Source organism: Papio anubis, chromosome 2 (assembly GCF_008728515.1).
Source record: "Papio anubis isolate 15944 chromosome 2, Panubis1.0, whole genome shotgun sequence".
NCBI lineage: Eukaryota > Metazoa > Chordata > Mammalia > Primates > Cercopithecidae > Papio > Papio anubis.
In genome coordinates this window covers 125,650,883-125,669,974 of record NC_044977.1, presented here as the reverse complement: position 1 = coordinate 125,669,974, position 19,092 = coordinate 125,650,883, and the positions used below count along the sequence as shown (strand labels likewise).

General features: G+C 32.9%; 1 protein-coding gene across 2 annotated transcripts in view; it reads right to left on the bottom strand.

Annotated features, from left to right (window-relative positions):
• Positions 1-2,140: 2,140 nt before the first annotated feature.
• Positions 2,141-19,092, bottom strand: part of BCHE (butyrylcholinesterase) — a 69,387-nt gene continuing 52,435 nt past the window's right edge. The window contains exons 3-4 of one of the 2 annotated variants that reach the window (XM_003894872.4): positions 15,315-15,481; positions 2,141-2,742 (exon numbers count right to left, since the gene is read on the bottom strand). In XM_003894872.4, the coding sequence (XP_003894921.2) occupies positions 2,618-2,742; positions 15,315-15,481 (292 nt within the window). In that variant the 3' untranslated portion in view covers positions 2,141-2,617. The remainder of the gene's footprint in view (positions 2,743-15,314; positions 15,482-19,092) is intronic. The other variant, XM_009201417.3, reaches the window with a different exon arrangement.

Here is a 19,092-nt window from a genome sequence, read left to right as displayed (position 1 = left end):
AGATACAGAGTACTGATTGGTGTATTTACAAACCCTGAGCTAGGCACAGAGTGATGATTGGTGTGTTTAAGATCCCTTAGCTAGACATAAAAGTTCTCCAAGTCACCACTAGACTCAGGAGCCCAGCTGGCTTCACCTAGTGGATTCTGCACCAGAGCTGTAGACGGAGCACCGGCCACCCCCAGCCACGCCTGCACTCCTCAGCCCTTGGATCCTTGATGGGACTGGGCGCCATGGAGCAGGAGGCGGCACCCCTCGGGGAGGCAGGGGCTGCTCGGGAGCCAACCACCGGGGCAGGCTTGGACATCATGGGCTGCAGGTCCCGAGCCCTGCCCCGCAGGGAGGCAGCTGAGGCCTGGTGAGAACTCGAACACAGTGCCAGCCTGCTGGCACTCTCTGCAGCTGCTGACCCTGGTGCTAAGCCCCTCACTGCCCTGGGCTAGCTGTGCCAGCCAGCCGCTCTGTGTGCAGGGCCGCTGAGCCCATGCCTGTGCCCACCAAAACTCACGCTGGCCCACGAGCATGGCACGCAGTCCTTGTTCCCGGGGGCCTCTCCCTCCACACCTCCCTGCAAGCAGAGGGAGGAGGCTCCCACCTCGGCCAGCCCAGATAGGGGCTCCCACAGTGCTGGAGCAGGCTGAAGGGCTCCTTAAGCGCTGCCAGAGTGGACGCCGAGGCCGAGGAGGTGCCAAGAGCCAGGGTTGCTAGCACGTTGTCACCTTTCAGTATCTAGCAGTTGTACATATGTTCTATGAACATCTGTTGTTTTCCTAATGATTAATCTTAAGTATATTTTTAAAAGGTCTTTAATGGTGTTGAACAGGTGTCTTCCTGTTGTTTTATATATCAGAGTATTCTACATCAAAAGGAGACTCAAGTGATTGAGAGAAACAGTGGAATCTGGAAAGAATGACACCTGAAACAAAGATGGTGGTGGAGAATTGAGAATCTAATAACCCATCTATCCTGCATGTGGTTGTTTTTTTCTCAGAATGAGGGAGAAGTAATAAGGCAAATATCTTTGTTTACAGTAACCTCATAAGTAATATAAAAACTGGCTTGACTCTTATTATAACTGTATCTAGGGTACCATGAACTTTGAGTGACTGAGTACTGATGACAGACACATACTATATCTAACTATAGACACTTTTTGACCAATAAACAATGGGGCATGCGGCAAGGCACAGTGGCTCACTCCTGTAATCCCAGCACTTTGGGAGGCCAAGGCAGGCAGATAACTTGAGGTCAGGAGTTCAAGACCAGCATGGCCAACATGGTGAAACCCTGTATCTACTAAAAATACAAAAATTAGCTGTGTGTGGTGGCGCACACCTGTAATCCCAGGTATTCAGAAGGCTGAGGCAGGATCAGGAGGATTGCTTGAATCTGGGAGGCGGAAGTTGCAGTGAGTTGAGATTGTGCCATTGCACTCCAGCCTGGGTGACAGAGGGAGACTCTGTCTCAAAAAAAAAAGAAAAAAAAAAAAAGAAAAAGAAATGATAGGGCATGCTTTAACCGTCAGTATACAGACCTATAAACTCAATTTGTCCTATCCTGAGTGCAAATTTTCAATGCTTAATTAGCATAAATAATATACACTCCTTTGTTCTACAATTTAAAATATCTTGACTTCTTTCCTTTAGTAAACTACTCAGTGAATTTATTCAATGGCATATATTCCCTTGCCAAGCATGCTAATAAATGCAGCTCTGTAATTTTTTTAATAGCAAAAATAAGATAGTTTGTCTACAGAAAGTACAACCATTTCTCTTCTGGAATTGAACAATTTTCCTACTAATATGTTAATATTTCTGGGTCCAGGCAAGGGTTGCCCTGTCCCCAGTGGTACACAACCTAACTTTAGACTTCTATGTATCCAGGTTTTTTTAAATTTTTGAATTACAGGAAAGGTAATTCACATATGTGCATGTTTGTGGATAGTTGAGAAAAGAGGTGGTGAGGGAGAGCAAGAGTCAAATGAAGAATATAATTTGAAGACATTACATAAATAATTACATTATTTTACATTTTGTTTCTTGGTAGCAGCATTCTGTTTCTATTATAAAGTGTTTTAAAGTGACTGAGCCTCTCATTTTAAGATTCTTTCTTGCCTTTATATAAAAAACAAAGAGACCAATGATTTTCTGTGCTTATTTTAATATCTCATATTGACATTAAATTCATATTTTAATTAGGAAACATAATATTGTAAACTATGGTGTACAGTGTTTCAAAATTTAATTCATTTAAAAAAGATACCTTTTTACAAGTGGTAATGAAAATACATGTGACTAAAAGCAGACCACTGATAATTTTGGGTGGAAAAAACTTAAATTTTTTAAGGAAAGAAATAAATTGAAGCAGGACATTGTTTTAATATGCATATAATTAATTGTACAACTGTATATTGTGAAATTTAAACACGTTCTAGCCATTTGGATTTTGAAATGCTAGGTAAAATACTAAGTTAAAGATGTGAGGAATCGATATCATCCTTCTGGCATTTTTGTTTCAGCTACATAATAGCTTTCTTAGTAGGTGTGTAAGAAAGCTCCTGATATTTTTGCCTTGATCTAAAGGAAAATAAATGTTCTATAAAGGGTAAATCTATTAATTAGAGACCCACACAACTTTCTTTCTTGCTAGTGTAATCGTTAAATTGATTTTTCCAGTCCATCATGTAATTGCTCCAGCGATGGAATCCTGCTTTCCACTCCCATTCTGCTTCATCAATATTTCCTGTAAAACATAGAATAAGTTGTATTAATCTAAATTTTAATCTGTTTCATTAATTGAAAAACAATTTAGAATACAAAAGCCATTTTCTCTAACTACACTGTACAGCATTATTTTCTTTTTTCACTTATTCTTTATTATTTATTATTAGCTCTTTCTGCCTGAAAATAGATTTTAATAAAATCTTTACAGATTATGTGAAAATGCAAACAATATATATAATTTATGTAAAGTGTAACATATAAAATGGAAAATGAGTTTATATATTGTATTATGCATAATTACATTACATATATTTTCTTTAGTTTTCAAGAAGATATGTAGATATTACGCTCTTCTCCTGACCCATTTTAAAATAACATAAATTTAATTTAATGGTCTAATTTACATATATAGTTATAAAACATCATTATTTCTGATGAAAATTATGTATGAATACAGTCATCCTTAGTATTTGTGGGGAGTTGGTTCTAGGACCTCTCAGGGATACCAAAATCCTCAGATACTCAAGTGCCTTATGTAAAATGGCATAACATTTTCATATAAGCTATGCGCATCCCTAGATAATTTATACCTAATATAATGAAAGTGCTATGTAAATGTTTATTATATTATATTGTTTAGGGAATAATCATAAGAAAAAACATCTGTATATGTTTAGTATAGATGCATTTATTTATCAAATGTTTTTGACTCATGGTTAGGTAAATCCATAGATGTGTAATCCATAAATACAAAGGGCATACTGTATTTATTAATGCATAAGGATAACTTTGTAATTGTCATTCCACATAGATTTTACCCTTATTATAATACATTATTTTATTATTATTTTTTGAGACAGAGTTTCACTCTTGCCACCCAGACTGGAGTGCAATGGCGCCATCTCAGCTCACTGCAACCTCTGCCTCCTGGGTTCAAGAGATTCTCCCTCCTCAGACTCCCGAGTAGCTGGATTACAGATGCGTTACCACCATGCTTGGCTAATTTTTGTATTTTTGGTAGAGATGGGGTTTCACCATGTTGGTTGGCCAGGCTGGATCACCTCCTGACCCCAGGTGATCCGCCCGCCTCAGCCTCCCAAAGTGCTGAGAATACGGTCATGAGTCACCATCCCCGGTCAATACATTTTAATAGGAAACAATGTTTAGTCATTGTTTCAGCCACTTACTGTGAAAGCAGTTTATTAATTGCGTTGTAAAATAGAAAGATGAGTAAGATAATTTCTGTTTTCAAGTAGTTTGCAAAGTATATGCATGTGTTAGGAGAAAGGAGTTTGTAGGCAGGAATAGTGTGAGGTGGTGAACCACAAATGGTCTACATCAAGAACTTTGAAATTCTGATTTATTTGGAAGTGTATTGTTAAAAAATACAGATTATGAACAGTAAAAACTATTAAATTACCATGTTTTAAGACACATATTTCTGTTCCTGATATAAAGGCATAATAAGCATTATATATAACTGTGGTTTTCTTACTTTTTAAACTTTTAGAATGCTAAGCTACCAAAAAATTTTAAGTAATTTCATGTATACTGAAAGTAGGGACTGGCAACTCTTCTAATACATACTTTTCAGTTAGAAATCTTTGAAATTAATTAAACTTTGTAAGATATTACTTTGAAGGAGAAAATGTAGTGACTCATTTTAAGCTAGTACAAAAATAAAAATACTTAAATATTTGTACAGACATTACAATATCCCTTGTAATTTAGGATATATTTAGGTTTGAAATGTTCATAATGCTTGGATATTGGAAAAATATTTGAAAGTTTACATAAAATGTTTCACTTTCATGTAAAATGGCTTTTAAAAAAGTCAATCACTGTAATCACTTTTTTGTGTGTGTGAATAATAGAACTTCTATAAAGGGTCAGAAAAGATTACATGTGGAAGAAAGATGTTATGTATCACATCAAATCATCCACTTCTATGGTCTTTTAAAAAATAAATAAATGCTGTTTTCAATGTTACTTATATAAAATAAAAACTCTAAAGTCCAGAAAATCTTTTCTTGATAAATAAATTTTTGGTAATTTAAAATTTAGACCATGAATTTTAATCCTTATAGAAAGTGTCCTAGATCTGATTTTCTTTTCTTGTTCATGGAATAATACCAAATTCACTGATTTATATAAATTTACATTTATTTCCTATGTGCCATAATCAAATGTCTATACAATTTAAATGCTTTTAAGTGCACAAATGCTCTATAAATCTAAATACTATTCTGCTTTAGAAATAGGGGGCATTGATTAAGACAATAAACTATGAAACATTTAATTATTTTCTAACAAAATCCAGAGAAAGCGAATATGCCATAAAAGTAAATACAATATTGAGTTTGAAATAAATCAAATTCAAAATTAAAAGTTTTCCTCTTTCATCTTCTTCTTTTTTAAGTCCTCCTCTCTTTCTTTTTTCTTCTTATTTCATGTTGGCTTGTTTATTACTAAGACGACAAAATCTAGTCACAACTCAATTTTCATATTATTATCAACATCAGCAATATTCATGATTAAAAACCATCTAACTTAAATGGTTGGAACATCATAATAAAAAAGTGAGGGCTGGCACATTATAAACAGAGATTAAACTTGATTAGCAAATTTTAACTTACTTAAAATTTGAGGGAATAAAGACCTTTATGGTCGACAATGTATTTGCTTTACAATTGATTAATTAAAACATAATTATATTGTAGAACGGTCATAATGCTCAAACAATGTAAGTTTCTTAGAATTGTAACCTCAACCAAAATGCAGGCTTCTAACTCAATGTACTTATTGTAAAGGAATCAATATATGTTTTGTATGAATTCAGAGATATAAAGGAAGAATAACGCTGCCACCGATGTTTCTTTTCATGCCTCATGGTGTCTGAAAGTCCATAAATGTAATGATAATAGCAACGTTGATTGTCATTCTCTAAGTATAAATATTTTTTATAAGAAAGGGAAAAATAATCAAATTCTGAATGAGAGAAGAAAAAGAAATGTGTAGAGAGAAAAAGAAAGTGGAGGCTTGATACTAAATTCACAGGTCAAATATTGATGTGATGTTTTCTTTAAAGAAGATAAAAATTAATTTTAGAAATAAAGAACCCTAACTTGTAGAAAGAGTTTTTTTTTATTATTTTCTCTTCTTTATAGTGGTAACATTTTGCGTTTTGGATACTGTGAACAAAATGGAAAGATTACCATAATATATTACGGTTTTAATTATATTTTATCAAGAAAAATGATGAATCAATTGATTGACCTTTCCAGATTCTTATGTAGAGAGTAAATATAAAGTCCTCTTTATGCATACTACAATGATCATACTATATAATAATATGTATAAAAAGTGTCTTAATTCATAATATCAACAATAGGTCGCATAGTATTTATCCATTGACCTCAGCTGATGGCATTTAAATAATACATGTAAAATACAGTAATATAGAGGAGTGAAAATAAAAGAACAAGGGCAAATATATAGCAGAAATGTAAATAAAATAAACAAATCAGAGTTGGCAACATGTATAGCAGGTATGGTAACAATCAAAGCCAAAAAATAAATGCGTAAATAAGTATGTATTAATAGGATTTTAAATCTTCAATATTAATAAAGCTTACAACTCTCATCATTATTTTTCAGAGAAATATCTTCATGATTGTAGAATTTCATGCATCTTTATTATTTCTTAAATAAAAATAGAGCAGAAATAATTAAGGACATTGAGGACCTTATTCATATAACTATGTAGTAAGAATATAGTTGATTTAAAGCATATGTAACCTTAGAGATAGATAGTTTACTTTTGTCAAAGAAAAACAATGTGTTAAAAATAACATGTTGTTACATTAATTATCACCCCCAATAGAACTTACTAAATTTGCATTTAATACATAAATATGTAAAATAGGAAACTGTATAATTTATTTTTTATAAAATAAATTTCATGTCAAGATGTCAAAAGATCAAATAGACATATCAGTTAAAAAGATTATCTAATACTTAAGAAAGTTTGTGAATATTTATAACTTACACATATGTATAGAGATATTAAAAAACAAGTTTCTCCAAAGCAAATCTCTGTGTGCAAGGGCAGAGCAAATTTGCAAGTACAAATGTTTAAAAGAAAAAGTAAAAAATATACACACAGTTGACCTTGAACAACAGGAGTCTGAACTGCACAAATCCACTTATATGTGGATTTTCTTCCACCTCTGTCACTCCAGAGACAGCAAGACCAACACCTCCTTTCCCCTCCTCCTCCTCCTCCTCAGCCTACTCAATGTGAAGATGACAAGTACGAAAACTTTTATGATGATCAACTTCCACTCAATTTCTCTATCTTATGATTTTCATTTTCTTTACAACAGCTTACTTTATTATAATAATATAGCATATAATACAAATATTATTCATAATATATGGTAATCAAATGTTTATGTTATTGGTAAGGTCTAGTCAAGTAGGCTTAATTAGTCAACTTAATCAGTAGTTAAATTTTTGGGGATTCGAGAGTTACAGGCATATTTTCAACTGTGCAAGGGTTGGTGCCCCTAATCCCCAAGTTGTTTTCCAGAGTCAACTGTTTATGCAAACATAGATGATATTTCCAAATTTGCATTCAGAGGCAAATTTACTAGTAAGTCCTTTTCACTAAAACAAGAAAAAGCAATTTTAGATTAATTTTTAAAGCATAAATAAAATAAATATAAGACAAGTGAATATATTCCTGATGTGAATGAACCAGCAAACAAAAGAAGCTATTTGGAAGAACGACCCTACCTCAGAAATGAAATTATCATGTTGATGCCATAATAGTCTTACATACTCTAAGAAGACAAAGGTAAAAAATAAAACTCGTGAATATAGTAAAAGCTTATACATTTATGAATCAATAACCAGAACATGTCAGTTTCCCATTTAAAATTACTAAATGGCTTTACTTAGGATATAATTTAAATTCCTAAGCATGATACACAAGACACTTCATCTCTGATTCCTGCTTATCCACTTTGCCTTCACATTGAGATTCAGTGCAGGTATCTTCTCTTCTTAAAAGCTTTTCATGGTCCTGGGCCCTGACTCCACTTCACTGTGAGTAAGCAGACCCTGTCATTTTCATCTGTGTAGCTCTAGCTGCTAGTGCAGTTCCTGGCTCACAGCAACAGTGTATAGGCTCTGTAAATGTTACCAAATTAGTTGACAAAAAAGATTTTTTAAAAGATAAATTATATTTCTATTAGGTATCTTGTTATACATCTGATAAGATGTCCTGAAAAACATTCAGAAACTAGTTAACTGTCAACTACCTAGGAAAGATGACCCATTTAAAACCACCACAAATGTCTATTTAGAATTTTTTTTTCTCTTTCCATTTTTTATATTTTCATGGATAATTGCTATTAGGAACACTTCACATTAGTTTTCATTAATAAATATTTTGCAAACCAGTCGCCCTCCGAACCTGCAAAATACTTGTGTTGGCTTTAAGAAAAATGTTAAGTGCTATTTTGGAGAGGGGATTATACCAGCATTACTCATACTCATTGTAATTTTGACAACATATTAATCTCGTACTATGGATGCGAGTACATTTTCCACTCTCTAGGAAAAGAAACTTCGAAAATTCTGCAAGGGAAATGGCCTTCGATAAAATTCAACATCCCCTCATGTTAAAAAGTCTCAACAAACTAGGTATTGATGGAACGTATCTCAAACTAATAAGATCTATTTATGACAAACTCATAGCCAATATCATATTAAATGGGCAAAAGCTGGAAACATTCCCTTTGAAAACCGGCACAAGACAAGAATGCCCTCTCTCACCACTCCTATTCACACAATATTGGAAGTTCTGGCCAGGGCAACCAGACAAGAGAAAGAAAGGGTATTCAAATAAAAAGAAAGGAAGTCAAGTTGTCTCTGTTTGTAGACAACATGATTCTATGTTTAGAAAACTGCATCATCTCAGCCCAAAACCTCCTGAAGCTGGTAAGCAAATTCAGCAAAGTCTTAGGATACAAAATCAATGTGCAGAAATCACAAGCATTCCTATATGCCAATAATAGACAAGCAGAGAGCCAAATCATGAATGAACTCCCATTCACAATTGCTACAAAGAGAATGAAATATGTAGGAACACAGCTAACAAAGGATGTGAAAGACCTCTTCAAGGAGAACTACAAACCACTACTCAAAGAACTAAAAGTACACAAATAAATGGAAAAACATTTCATCCTCATGGATAGGAAGAATCAGTATCATGAAGATGGTCATACTGCCCAAATTAATTTATAGATTCTATGCTATTCCCATTAAACTACCATTGAATTTCTTCACAGAATTAGAAAAATCTACTTTAAATTTAATATGGTACCAAAAAAGAGCCTGCATAGCCAAAACAATCTTAAACGAAAAGAACAAAGCTGTAGGTATCACGCTATCTGACTTCAAACTATACAAGGCTACAGTAACTAAAACAGCATGGTATTAGTACCAAAAGAGGCATATAGACCAATGACACAGAACAGAAACCTCAGAAATAACACCACATATCTACAACCATTTGTTCTTTGACAAACCTGAAAAAACAAGCAATGGGGAAAGGATTCCCTATCTAATAAATGGTGCTGAGAAAACTGGTTAGCCATATGCAGAAAACTGAAACTGAACCCCTTCCTTACACTTTATACAAAGATTAACTCAAGATGGATTAAAAACTTGATGGTAAAACCTCAAATAATAACAATTCTAGAAGAAAACCTAAGCAGTACCATTCAGGACAAAGGCATGGGCAAAGACTTCATGACAAAAATGCCAAAAGCAATTGCAGCCAAAGCCAAAATTGACAAATGTGGGTATAGTTAAACTGAAGAGCTTCTGCACAGCAAAATAAACTATCATCAGAGTGAATAGACAACCTACAGAATGAGAGAAAATTTTTGCAATCTATCCATCTGACAAAGGTCTAATATCCAGAATCTACAAGGAATTTAAACAAATTTATAAGAGAAAAGCAAAGAACCCCATCAAAATTGGGCAAATGATACGAACAGACACATCTCAAAAGAAGACATTTATGCTGCCAAAAAACATACGAAAAAAGGCTTAACATCACTGATCATTAGAGAAATAAAAATCAAAACCACAATGAGATACCATCTCACACCAGTCAGAAAGGCAATTATTATAAAGTCAAGAAACAGTAGATACTGGTGAGGCTGTGGAGAAATAGGAATGCTTTTACACTATTGGTGGGAATGTAAATTAGTTCAACCATTGTGGAAGACAGTGTGGCAATTCCTCAAGGATCTAGAACCAGAAATACCATTTGACCCAGCAATCCCATTACTGGGTGTATACCCAAAGGAATATAAATTATCCAACTATAAACCATGCATGGCCAGGTGCAGTGGCTCACGCCTGTAAGCCCTGCACGTTGGGAGGCCAAGGTAGGCAGATCACCTGAGGTCGGGAGTTCGAGATCAGCCTGACCAACATAGAGAAACCCCGTCTCTACTAAAAATACAAAATTAGCTGGGTGTGGTGGCATATGCCTGCAATCCCAGTTACTCCAGAGGCTGAGGCAGGAAAATCGCTTGAACCCAGGAGATGGAGGTTGCAGTGAGCCGAGATCGCATCATTGTACTCCAGCCTAGGCAACAAGAGTGAAATTTTGTCTCAAATAAATAAATAAAGCCCATGCACATGTATGTTTATTGCAGTACTATTTACAATAGTAAAGATATGAAACCAACCCAAAAACCTATCAATGACAGACTGGATAAAGAAAATGTGGTACATATATACCACGGAATACTATGCAGTCATAAAAAGGTATGAGATAATGTCCTTTGCAGGGACATGGATGAAGCTGGAAGCCACCATCATCAGCAAACTAACACAACTAACACAGGAACAGAAAACCAAACACCGCCTGTTCTCACTCATAAGTGGGAGCTGAACAATGAGAACACATGGACACAGGGAGGGGAACAATACACACTGGGGCCAGTCGGGGGTGAAGAGTGAGGAGAGGGAGAGCATTAGGACATACAGCTAATGGATGCGAGGCTTAAAACCTAGACGACGGGTTGATAGGCTCAACAAGCCGTCATGGCACATGTATACCTATGTAACAAAACTGCACGTTCTACACATGTATCCCAGAACTTAAAGTATATAAAAAAATAAAGAAAATTCTGCAAAAGACCAAATGGCTCAGTATGCATAAAACAGTTAAAAGCTGGCAGATTATAAATTTTTATGTGGTATGAAAAATAATAAAGTTTTTATTTTCTAAAAATAATTGCCTAATGGATGAGTGGTAAACATACACAGAAAATGTGAATTTGTATGATACAATGTGCATAACTAAATGTAGCTACTCATATTGTTGACCTGAGAATTCCTTGGAAAAAGGATAGTACTTTATACCTAGGCTAGTAGTTTTAGTATAAATTTTCAAAGCATATTAATAGGACATAAATCTAATAAGAAGTTAGAGGCTCTACATATAAGTATGAATACATTACATATATATATATTCACCTTGATACATATGACCTATTAATCTGTTATATTTTTATTCTTCAGTTTTCTATGCCCAATTTTAAATCAACAATAATATCCTTTTTAACCAACTCAGTAATATGAATGATTTCACTGCTTTAAAATTATTTCAAATGTCACCAAGTCTTGTGATTGTAAAACAGAGACAATTTGCTTTGTGTGTGTGGGTTTTGGGGCGATAGAAAAGATGGGAATCAGTTTTTTGTTTAATGTCTCACAGGGTAAAGAGAAGGGAAGAGTCATGGAAGGCAATCTGTGAAATAGTAAATTTATAAACATATTGGCATAACTTTTTTAGTTCACTTCTTCGTGACCTTTGTTTTGCATGTATTGTCTTATTTGAAAAAAAAAATTGTTTTCTCTCCTGTGAAAATAATAATGATAAGTTTTTTTGTGTGTGTGGTTGTTGTGTTTTGTCTAGCCAAAAAGGACACTGAGTAAATTTTCACCAGAGCCAAGTCTATTTAATAAAGTCTAAGGAATTAGAAAATATTTTAGTCCATTCACACTGCCATAATAAAACATCATACACTGGGTAGCTTATGTACAACAGAAATTTATTTTTCACAGTTGAGGAGGCTTTCTAGCAGATTAGACTTCCATCTAAGATCAAGCAACAGTACACTGGTGTCTGATGATGACCTGTTTTCTGGTTCACAGGTGGCAGTCTCATTGCTATGTTCTCACATGGAGGAATGGGGGAGTTCTCTCAGGAATTTTTTTTTTTTTTTTTTAGAGCATTAATCCCTTTTGAATGGGCTTTGTCTCCATGAACTCATGACCTCTCTAAGGATTTGCCTTCTAATACCAGCACCTTAGTGATTAGGATGTCAACATATGAATTTTAGGGGGACACAAACATTCAGACCCTAGCAGAAGAGAATGCAGAGGCGAATTAACCCATAATTGCTAGTGGAAGTGAAGATAGAAGAGATTATACTGATATTTAATTACGTTTGCCATCATAATTAAGACACAACAACAACAACATTCTTCATGTATTTGAGTGTTCACTGAAAATCTCTTCTGTCTCCATCACATTATTATTTTTCTGTTTTTGATCAGTTATTAAACTTGTCACAGAATGCATACTTCTTTATGCAATAAATCTCAATCATTAATTGTTCTGTTGTAATTTTGAGTATGGGGTAAGATCATACAGTGAACCAGTATAAACTCAAGCTAGGCTTTGTGAAGACTTCATGTAATTTAAAGTGAAACAGTTAATTTAACTTGATTACTAAGTTATTTAAAGCCACTTGTTTATTTGTTTTGTTTTGCTTTTAATGAGGAATTTATAATTCAGGCATATTAAGACAATAAGCTAGTATCATTATTTTCTCAAAATCACCTTTGCACTCCCTCATCTTTGACTGACAGTCTTGCTGATTAGCAAATAGCAGTAAATGACTCTCAAAGTAACCAGTCCAAAGGGTATTTTGGCCCTTAAATTTACACGTGGTTTTTAGTGTTGGCAAGCACGATTTATTCAAAGGTCAAAGGAGGAATTATTGGATCTAATGTTTTTTCTTCATTGGGATAAAATGAAGGACTTTTGTTCTTTAAATAAATTTACCCTTCCACTTTTAGTGAAAAAAAATTATTATCCTTGACAATGGGTCATTTTTCTACTTCCTTTTCTTTTTTCAAATAGGTATGAGATTGTAATATTGAATAGTTATATTCTTGTGTAAATCTGAATTTGTAACATTTGAAACAAATATTGTGAATTTTATTTCTTGCAGGTGCATGCAATAACAGCATAGCCGTGTGCTGAAGTATGGTCTGAAAGTAAGCGTTAGAATTTGTGTATTTAAACAAGTCTGAAGGATCATTTTATTTGAGAACATTTATTGCTCAAATGTAAACTACTGCTGAGGTGGTACTTACAAAGCTTATTGGGCTTCCATCTTGAGTAACGTAAACATTTTTCCTTTTAAGAAAGCCAGCTAGTAGTTATTCTTTGAAATTTTTCTTTACGTATAGAGTTGCTTTAAAAAAAAATTCCAAAAACTTTAGCCCAGGTCATCTGAATAACCCATTCTCAAAACATTAAAGATTAAAATATTTGAAGTTTTGTGACTTAAAAAATGTAAGGTATGGCAAGAACATGGGCCCTTAATCTTTTTAATCTGTCCAAACTATTTATTTATAAAACATAAATCCTTCTGACTTCAAACTGACTTTGTTCAAATGTAACATTTTTATTACTAATGAATACATGTTACAATAATCCTATCATGCATTTACTTTAAAATGATAAAATATATCTAATATGAAAACCTTATTATGGGAGAATTAATTAGAAAAAATGGTATAATACAAAATCATATTTTCAAGACACACTGAACCCAACCTTATGCATGGTCCTAGACCACAGCTAGATAAATATTTCCATAGAGCTCAGTGTTACACAAGCTAGGAATTTGTTCAACATTGTATGGGAAATAGCGGCAGCTGGCTAAAAACTTTGGAGTTTGTTTATTTAATCTGCTTTCTGACAGGTAAGTACTTGGAAACAGAAATTTGTGAAGGATAGTTTTTAAAAATGCTGACATTCAAATTTTATTGTATCATCACATAAATTGCAATAGATCATATATGATTCAACCAGAACGGCTCAGCTTGGCTTATAATAAATAAGTCACTTAAAATAACCCACTAATTTTATCTCAAATTATAACCCTCTCATATAAAAATATTTTAAATAAAGATTAAGAATATGTAGTATGTGATAACGGTAAATCATAGTATCTCTTTGGGTCTCTTGGCAGATTAATGAGTTACCTCATCGTTATTTACACCCGGAGGACACAAGGACGGCACTGTTGCTCTGCCAAGAGAAGCAGAATCCCATCTCTAGTTATATATTATGTCACAGAACATTTGGTAATACGCAGAGCACTGACTGGTATATCAGAAACATTTCCCAAGCAGATGGAGTACATTATTATAATTTTGGTGAGTAATGTCTGATGATCCAAAGGCATATGAAACAATCAAATACAGCTCTGAGATGCCCATGTTTGCTGAAACTAGCCCCTAACTTATCTAAACAAGAAATGGAAAACATCTACTGTATTGTGATACCTAACATATAGCCTGAAAATTACAGAGCATCATGATGAACAGAATAGCAAACTCTGAAGGACCTGACCAGCAATATGTCTGATGGCTGAAAATTACTTTTAGAAAGTACACTTAAAGAACCACATGGATTATAAACAGCAGAAATTTTAAAAATTAGACAGCGAGTTGGATATATGTCATATTTGTCCGAGAAGATCAAACTAAGGTGACACATGTTTGATCACTCAAGTGGATTGAATATTTTCTTAATAATGAATATTGAGATAATAAATGAACAAATTTTGATAGTATTTCCTTACATATTTCTCATCAATCACTTCCTGAAGACTAGTTAACTAAATAACTATTTGTTTATAATATGTAATATTACATAATATTATATTTTGTAATGTGTGTGTGTGCTCTTAGATAAATATTTCCAAGTTCAGAATATTTAGAAATTTTTTATTGTGTTTTTAAATATGTAAACTTTGGAGTTTTTTTCTCCCTTTAAATCAAGGTTTTATTATTTATTAATAAATTTGTTTTGGTATTTTTGCATGCTTTTTTTTAGTTCTATACATTATGATTGATATATTTATTTCTTTGCTCATTAATTAATTCCATAAAGATTTTCTGAATAACAAGTAGGGTTCTATTTTAGTTTCCTTTTTCTATTTTATATTTCCACGGGGTGAAATTTATATTTTAGTTTTCTTTATTTAACTACTAAAGTATTGCTTATATAGTAAGAGTTCAAAACATATCTAAACTTGATAGAAGAGAGTCTTAAAAATAATGTATTCATTAAATCAAGTTATTTTAAAGTCAGAGATACATACAGTAACTACATCATCATGCCTTGGAGAGTATACTTCATCCCTCTTTTACATAAACCATCATCTTTTAAATAACCAAACACTAACATACACACACCTGTCATTTCCAAGACTTTTGGGAAAAATGATGTCCAGAATCGGCATTGCTGAGCACGTAGTTTAGTCAATATTCTTGATGACTCTGTATTCAAGGTTAGATATTTTTGTTCAGTGCTTTTGAAGACAGGCCATTTTGTGCTATTATTATGAGTCCCATTTGGATTCCTAAATAATAAAATAGAGACATTATAGTAAAATTGAAATCATTGTTAGATTAAAAAGAATATTGTTTTCTAACAGTGTTCACAAGAGCTTTAAAGAGATAAGATAGAAAAAATGTGGATATATATTGATGATATGAAACGTAAGTGAACTGGGCTTAGTGGTTTTAGAAATGAGAACCACTATGGTATTTAAAATTGTAAGAACTAAAATTTAAAGTTGAATTTTTTATATGCATTTCCACTTAACATATTGGAAGAAAAAATTTTTTATTTCAATAAAATATATCTTCATTCACACTTAAACGTGCTCAAAGGGTGGTGCTACTTTTGTTTCATTCTCTTCCCTTATCTTAGACCCAATCATTTCACAATAAGGAATCATATTCACTTACACATCTTTTATATCTATTTCATTCTATATACTCTTATTAATACTTCCTGAGTTTAATACCAAGTTTAATTACAAATCTTATTATGTAATAATCTCATTACTCCAGGAAACTTCTTTCAGTCCCACATTTAAATTTATCTAACATCTCCTAGATCTGTTTACCAATTAAAAATCTTTCAATAATTCTTCAGTGGTTTCATATTAAGGTTAATGAACATGGTACCACCCATATTTCCAAGTTTATTTTCAGATATTCTTTTTATAAACCCAGCCAATAGGAATTAGGTAGAGTTCCCCAGTAAATCCCTCTTTTTTTCATTTCTTCTCTTTGCTCCAGCTGTTACTTCTGCTTGGAATTCTTTTATTTTCCAATTTTATGTGTCTAAACTCATTCAAAACTTTTATATTATCTTTTCATGATATTTTCCATATTTATAGTTGTGATTTGAAAATGGATAATTGTCGACTTTATCTTTTCAATATGTATAGTGTTGAGTTCATTGATACCTTTATAGCGCTCAATAATATATTAATGCCAAGGTCACACAAGTAGGAACTCAGAGTTTTTTTTTTTAAAGTGGCTCTACACAGTCACTACATCTGTAGATTTCCTTATAACATATCTTTGTTATTAGTATGAGTTAGACACGGATCTAGGCCCTAGAAATATAAAAATGAAACACAAAGTTTTCCTCAGGGAATTTATAAGCATGAAAACCCAGGGTAACAAAGAACTACAACATAAGACAGCATAAACCAAGCCTAAAAAAAGGGCCACAAATTGTTCAGAAGAGGGAGCAGTCATTACGTGCTTGAAAGGAAATTACCTTATGGAATGGGAATCTGACTGAAAGAGAGGAAATAAGGAACTGAACTGGAAAGGAAAGCTGGGAAAGCTAGAAAAAGGGATAGAATTAACATAGACATTAACGATTAATCTACTTCTTAGTTCAAATAATAATGAAAAAACTAGTTTTGTTGAATTCTAGGACAGAAGGAGATGCCATTGAATTTATGTACTTAGCATATTAGTGTTATCACATTAGGTCTAACAGCCCTGGAAAATTGTTTAGAATCGAATTTGTAGGCATTTAATACTCTTGAGGAACTTTTGACTAAATGGCTAGTGTGAGCATAATATTTTAGAAATATTGATCTCAAGGTGAGTATTTAGAATAATCAAGAAACTATAAAGTTTTTCAGCCTTCTCTAACATAAATGAAAGATTAAAGTGACATAGATAAGTAATTCATTCCTTGCTCTTATTCAACCTTAGGGAAAATCATATAAGAAAAACTTTAGTTGAACTTTTCTAAAGTTCAACACAAAAAATCCTTCATCATTCAGATATTTTCTGTATATTATTAATAGATAGAAATTTTGAGTAGTATGAGCAGATCTAAGTTTGTTTTGCTTTGTTTTGTTTAGCCAAAGTCTCTAAGTCCAGTAGAATTTGGAAGGAGAAGTAAAAGTATGGTTATCAAGAGGCAGATTTTTGCCATCAAGAACTTATATTGAATACGCACCATATATTCATATTTTATCACAGATGCAGACATGTTCAACCATGAATTCAGGAGCTTTAGAGACAAATAGTTTCTTGATGTACTAGTTTATTTTATGGAGGAATGGGATATTTTAATAAGAATTATTAATAATCAGAGCTAGTCAAGCTAAACCAATATCATAGCAGGGTTGAAACCTCCTGCTTTAGGGTATTATTTGAGAGAGATCAAGAAGAAAATTTCTCCAGATCACAGATGGCACACTTGTCTAGGTAAATTATGTAGTCTTTTTTCTTTCTTTTAAAGCTGTAGAAACTAACAAGTACAGCTGCTGGAGGTTGGATATTAAACCAGGAGAACCGATGGTCTGATTCAGTACAGCAATTCTTATGTTCCTAAATTGCCCACTTTTCTTCTAATTCTGCTCTAATTTACTTATGGCACCATTTTAACTGCACATTCATTTCTGTCCTCTGTGAATGGCGACTTAAACAGAGCTGACTTGTACTTGAGTTCAAGAGCAAAGCACTGCCAGTGTTCATTTAACAAACTTTGTCCTATGAAATAACTCATGACATACCAAATTGTAATTTAGAGATAATAAAATTCCTTTGCCTGTAGATGTGGATACAGTTTTCAAAAGATTGAAATAGCTATTGAAGTGATGAAGTATTTTATTCTATAATTTGAAGAAATCTCCATGACTTACAAAGTAACAAGAGAGACAATTCTTTCTGTCTGTATCAATTAAACACTTTGTGAAATACAACGTATTTCCACTATACACAATTCCAAAGCATTACATTTTTAAATCTCAAAATCATAAGATCAATTTAAACATCTTGACTTTGCTGTTTCTCAAAGAAGTTTTTGTTCTCGTCACAAAATAAAGACTTCAAAATAGTAATAATTAAAATTTTCCATGAAGTTGTATATGCTCTATTTTTATCAGTATCAGGTTCTTTTTCTACTTTGTAGTATACCAAAATGCTCTATAGATCACCCATTAGAATTTTCTTCATATGTAGGTTTGAAAGGTTTTAAGACACAGCTAATTTAACAGCAAAAAAAGCAGAGAGTATCTTTCTTTAACATCTGTGTTACAGAAAATTACTTGCTTGCCATTGATATTTCAGCACACAGTTGATAACTTATTTTATGAACAGATTAAAGGAAGAGACATCAATTGATTCAGGATGCCCTGATACGAAGAAAAATTTTGCATCTAGCTTCAAAATAAAGTTTTCTTGGAATTATAGAATCCTAGGATTGCCTACCCAAGCCTAAAATGAGAATTAAAATTATCCTTAGGAATTCAGAGACAGTTATTTCTAAGTAAGCTATAGTAGTTTTTGAGAGAATGTATTTTAATTAGCTTTAAAATCTAGTAAAATGAAGCTATAGTTAATAGTTATATATTAAAAGTCTAGATGAACTCTTTCACTGTCGTAAGAAGTTTGAAGAAAATATATTGGAAAAGTTTTAAAACGTTAAAATATTTATAGATTCCATTCCATGTCACTTAAATGAAATTCTATTTTAATATAAGGAATAGAAGGGCTATAAGAAGACTTAAATTTAGAAAACAGATTCATTCATTCGTTCAACCAATATTTATAAAGTGTGTACTAGGTCAGGTATTATTTGAGTGATAAGAGATTCAACAAATACAAAATAGAAATTCGTTTATCTTGCCATTTTTATTTGATGAGAAAG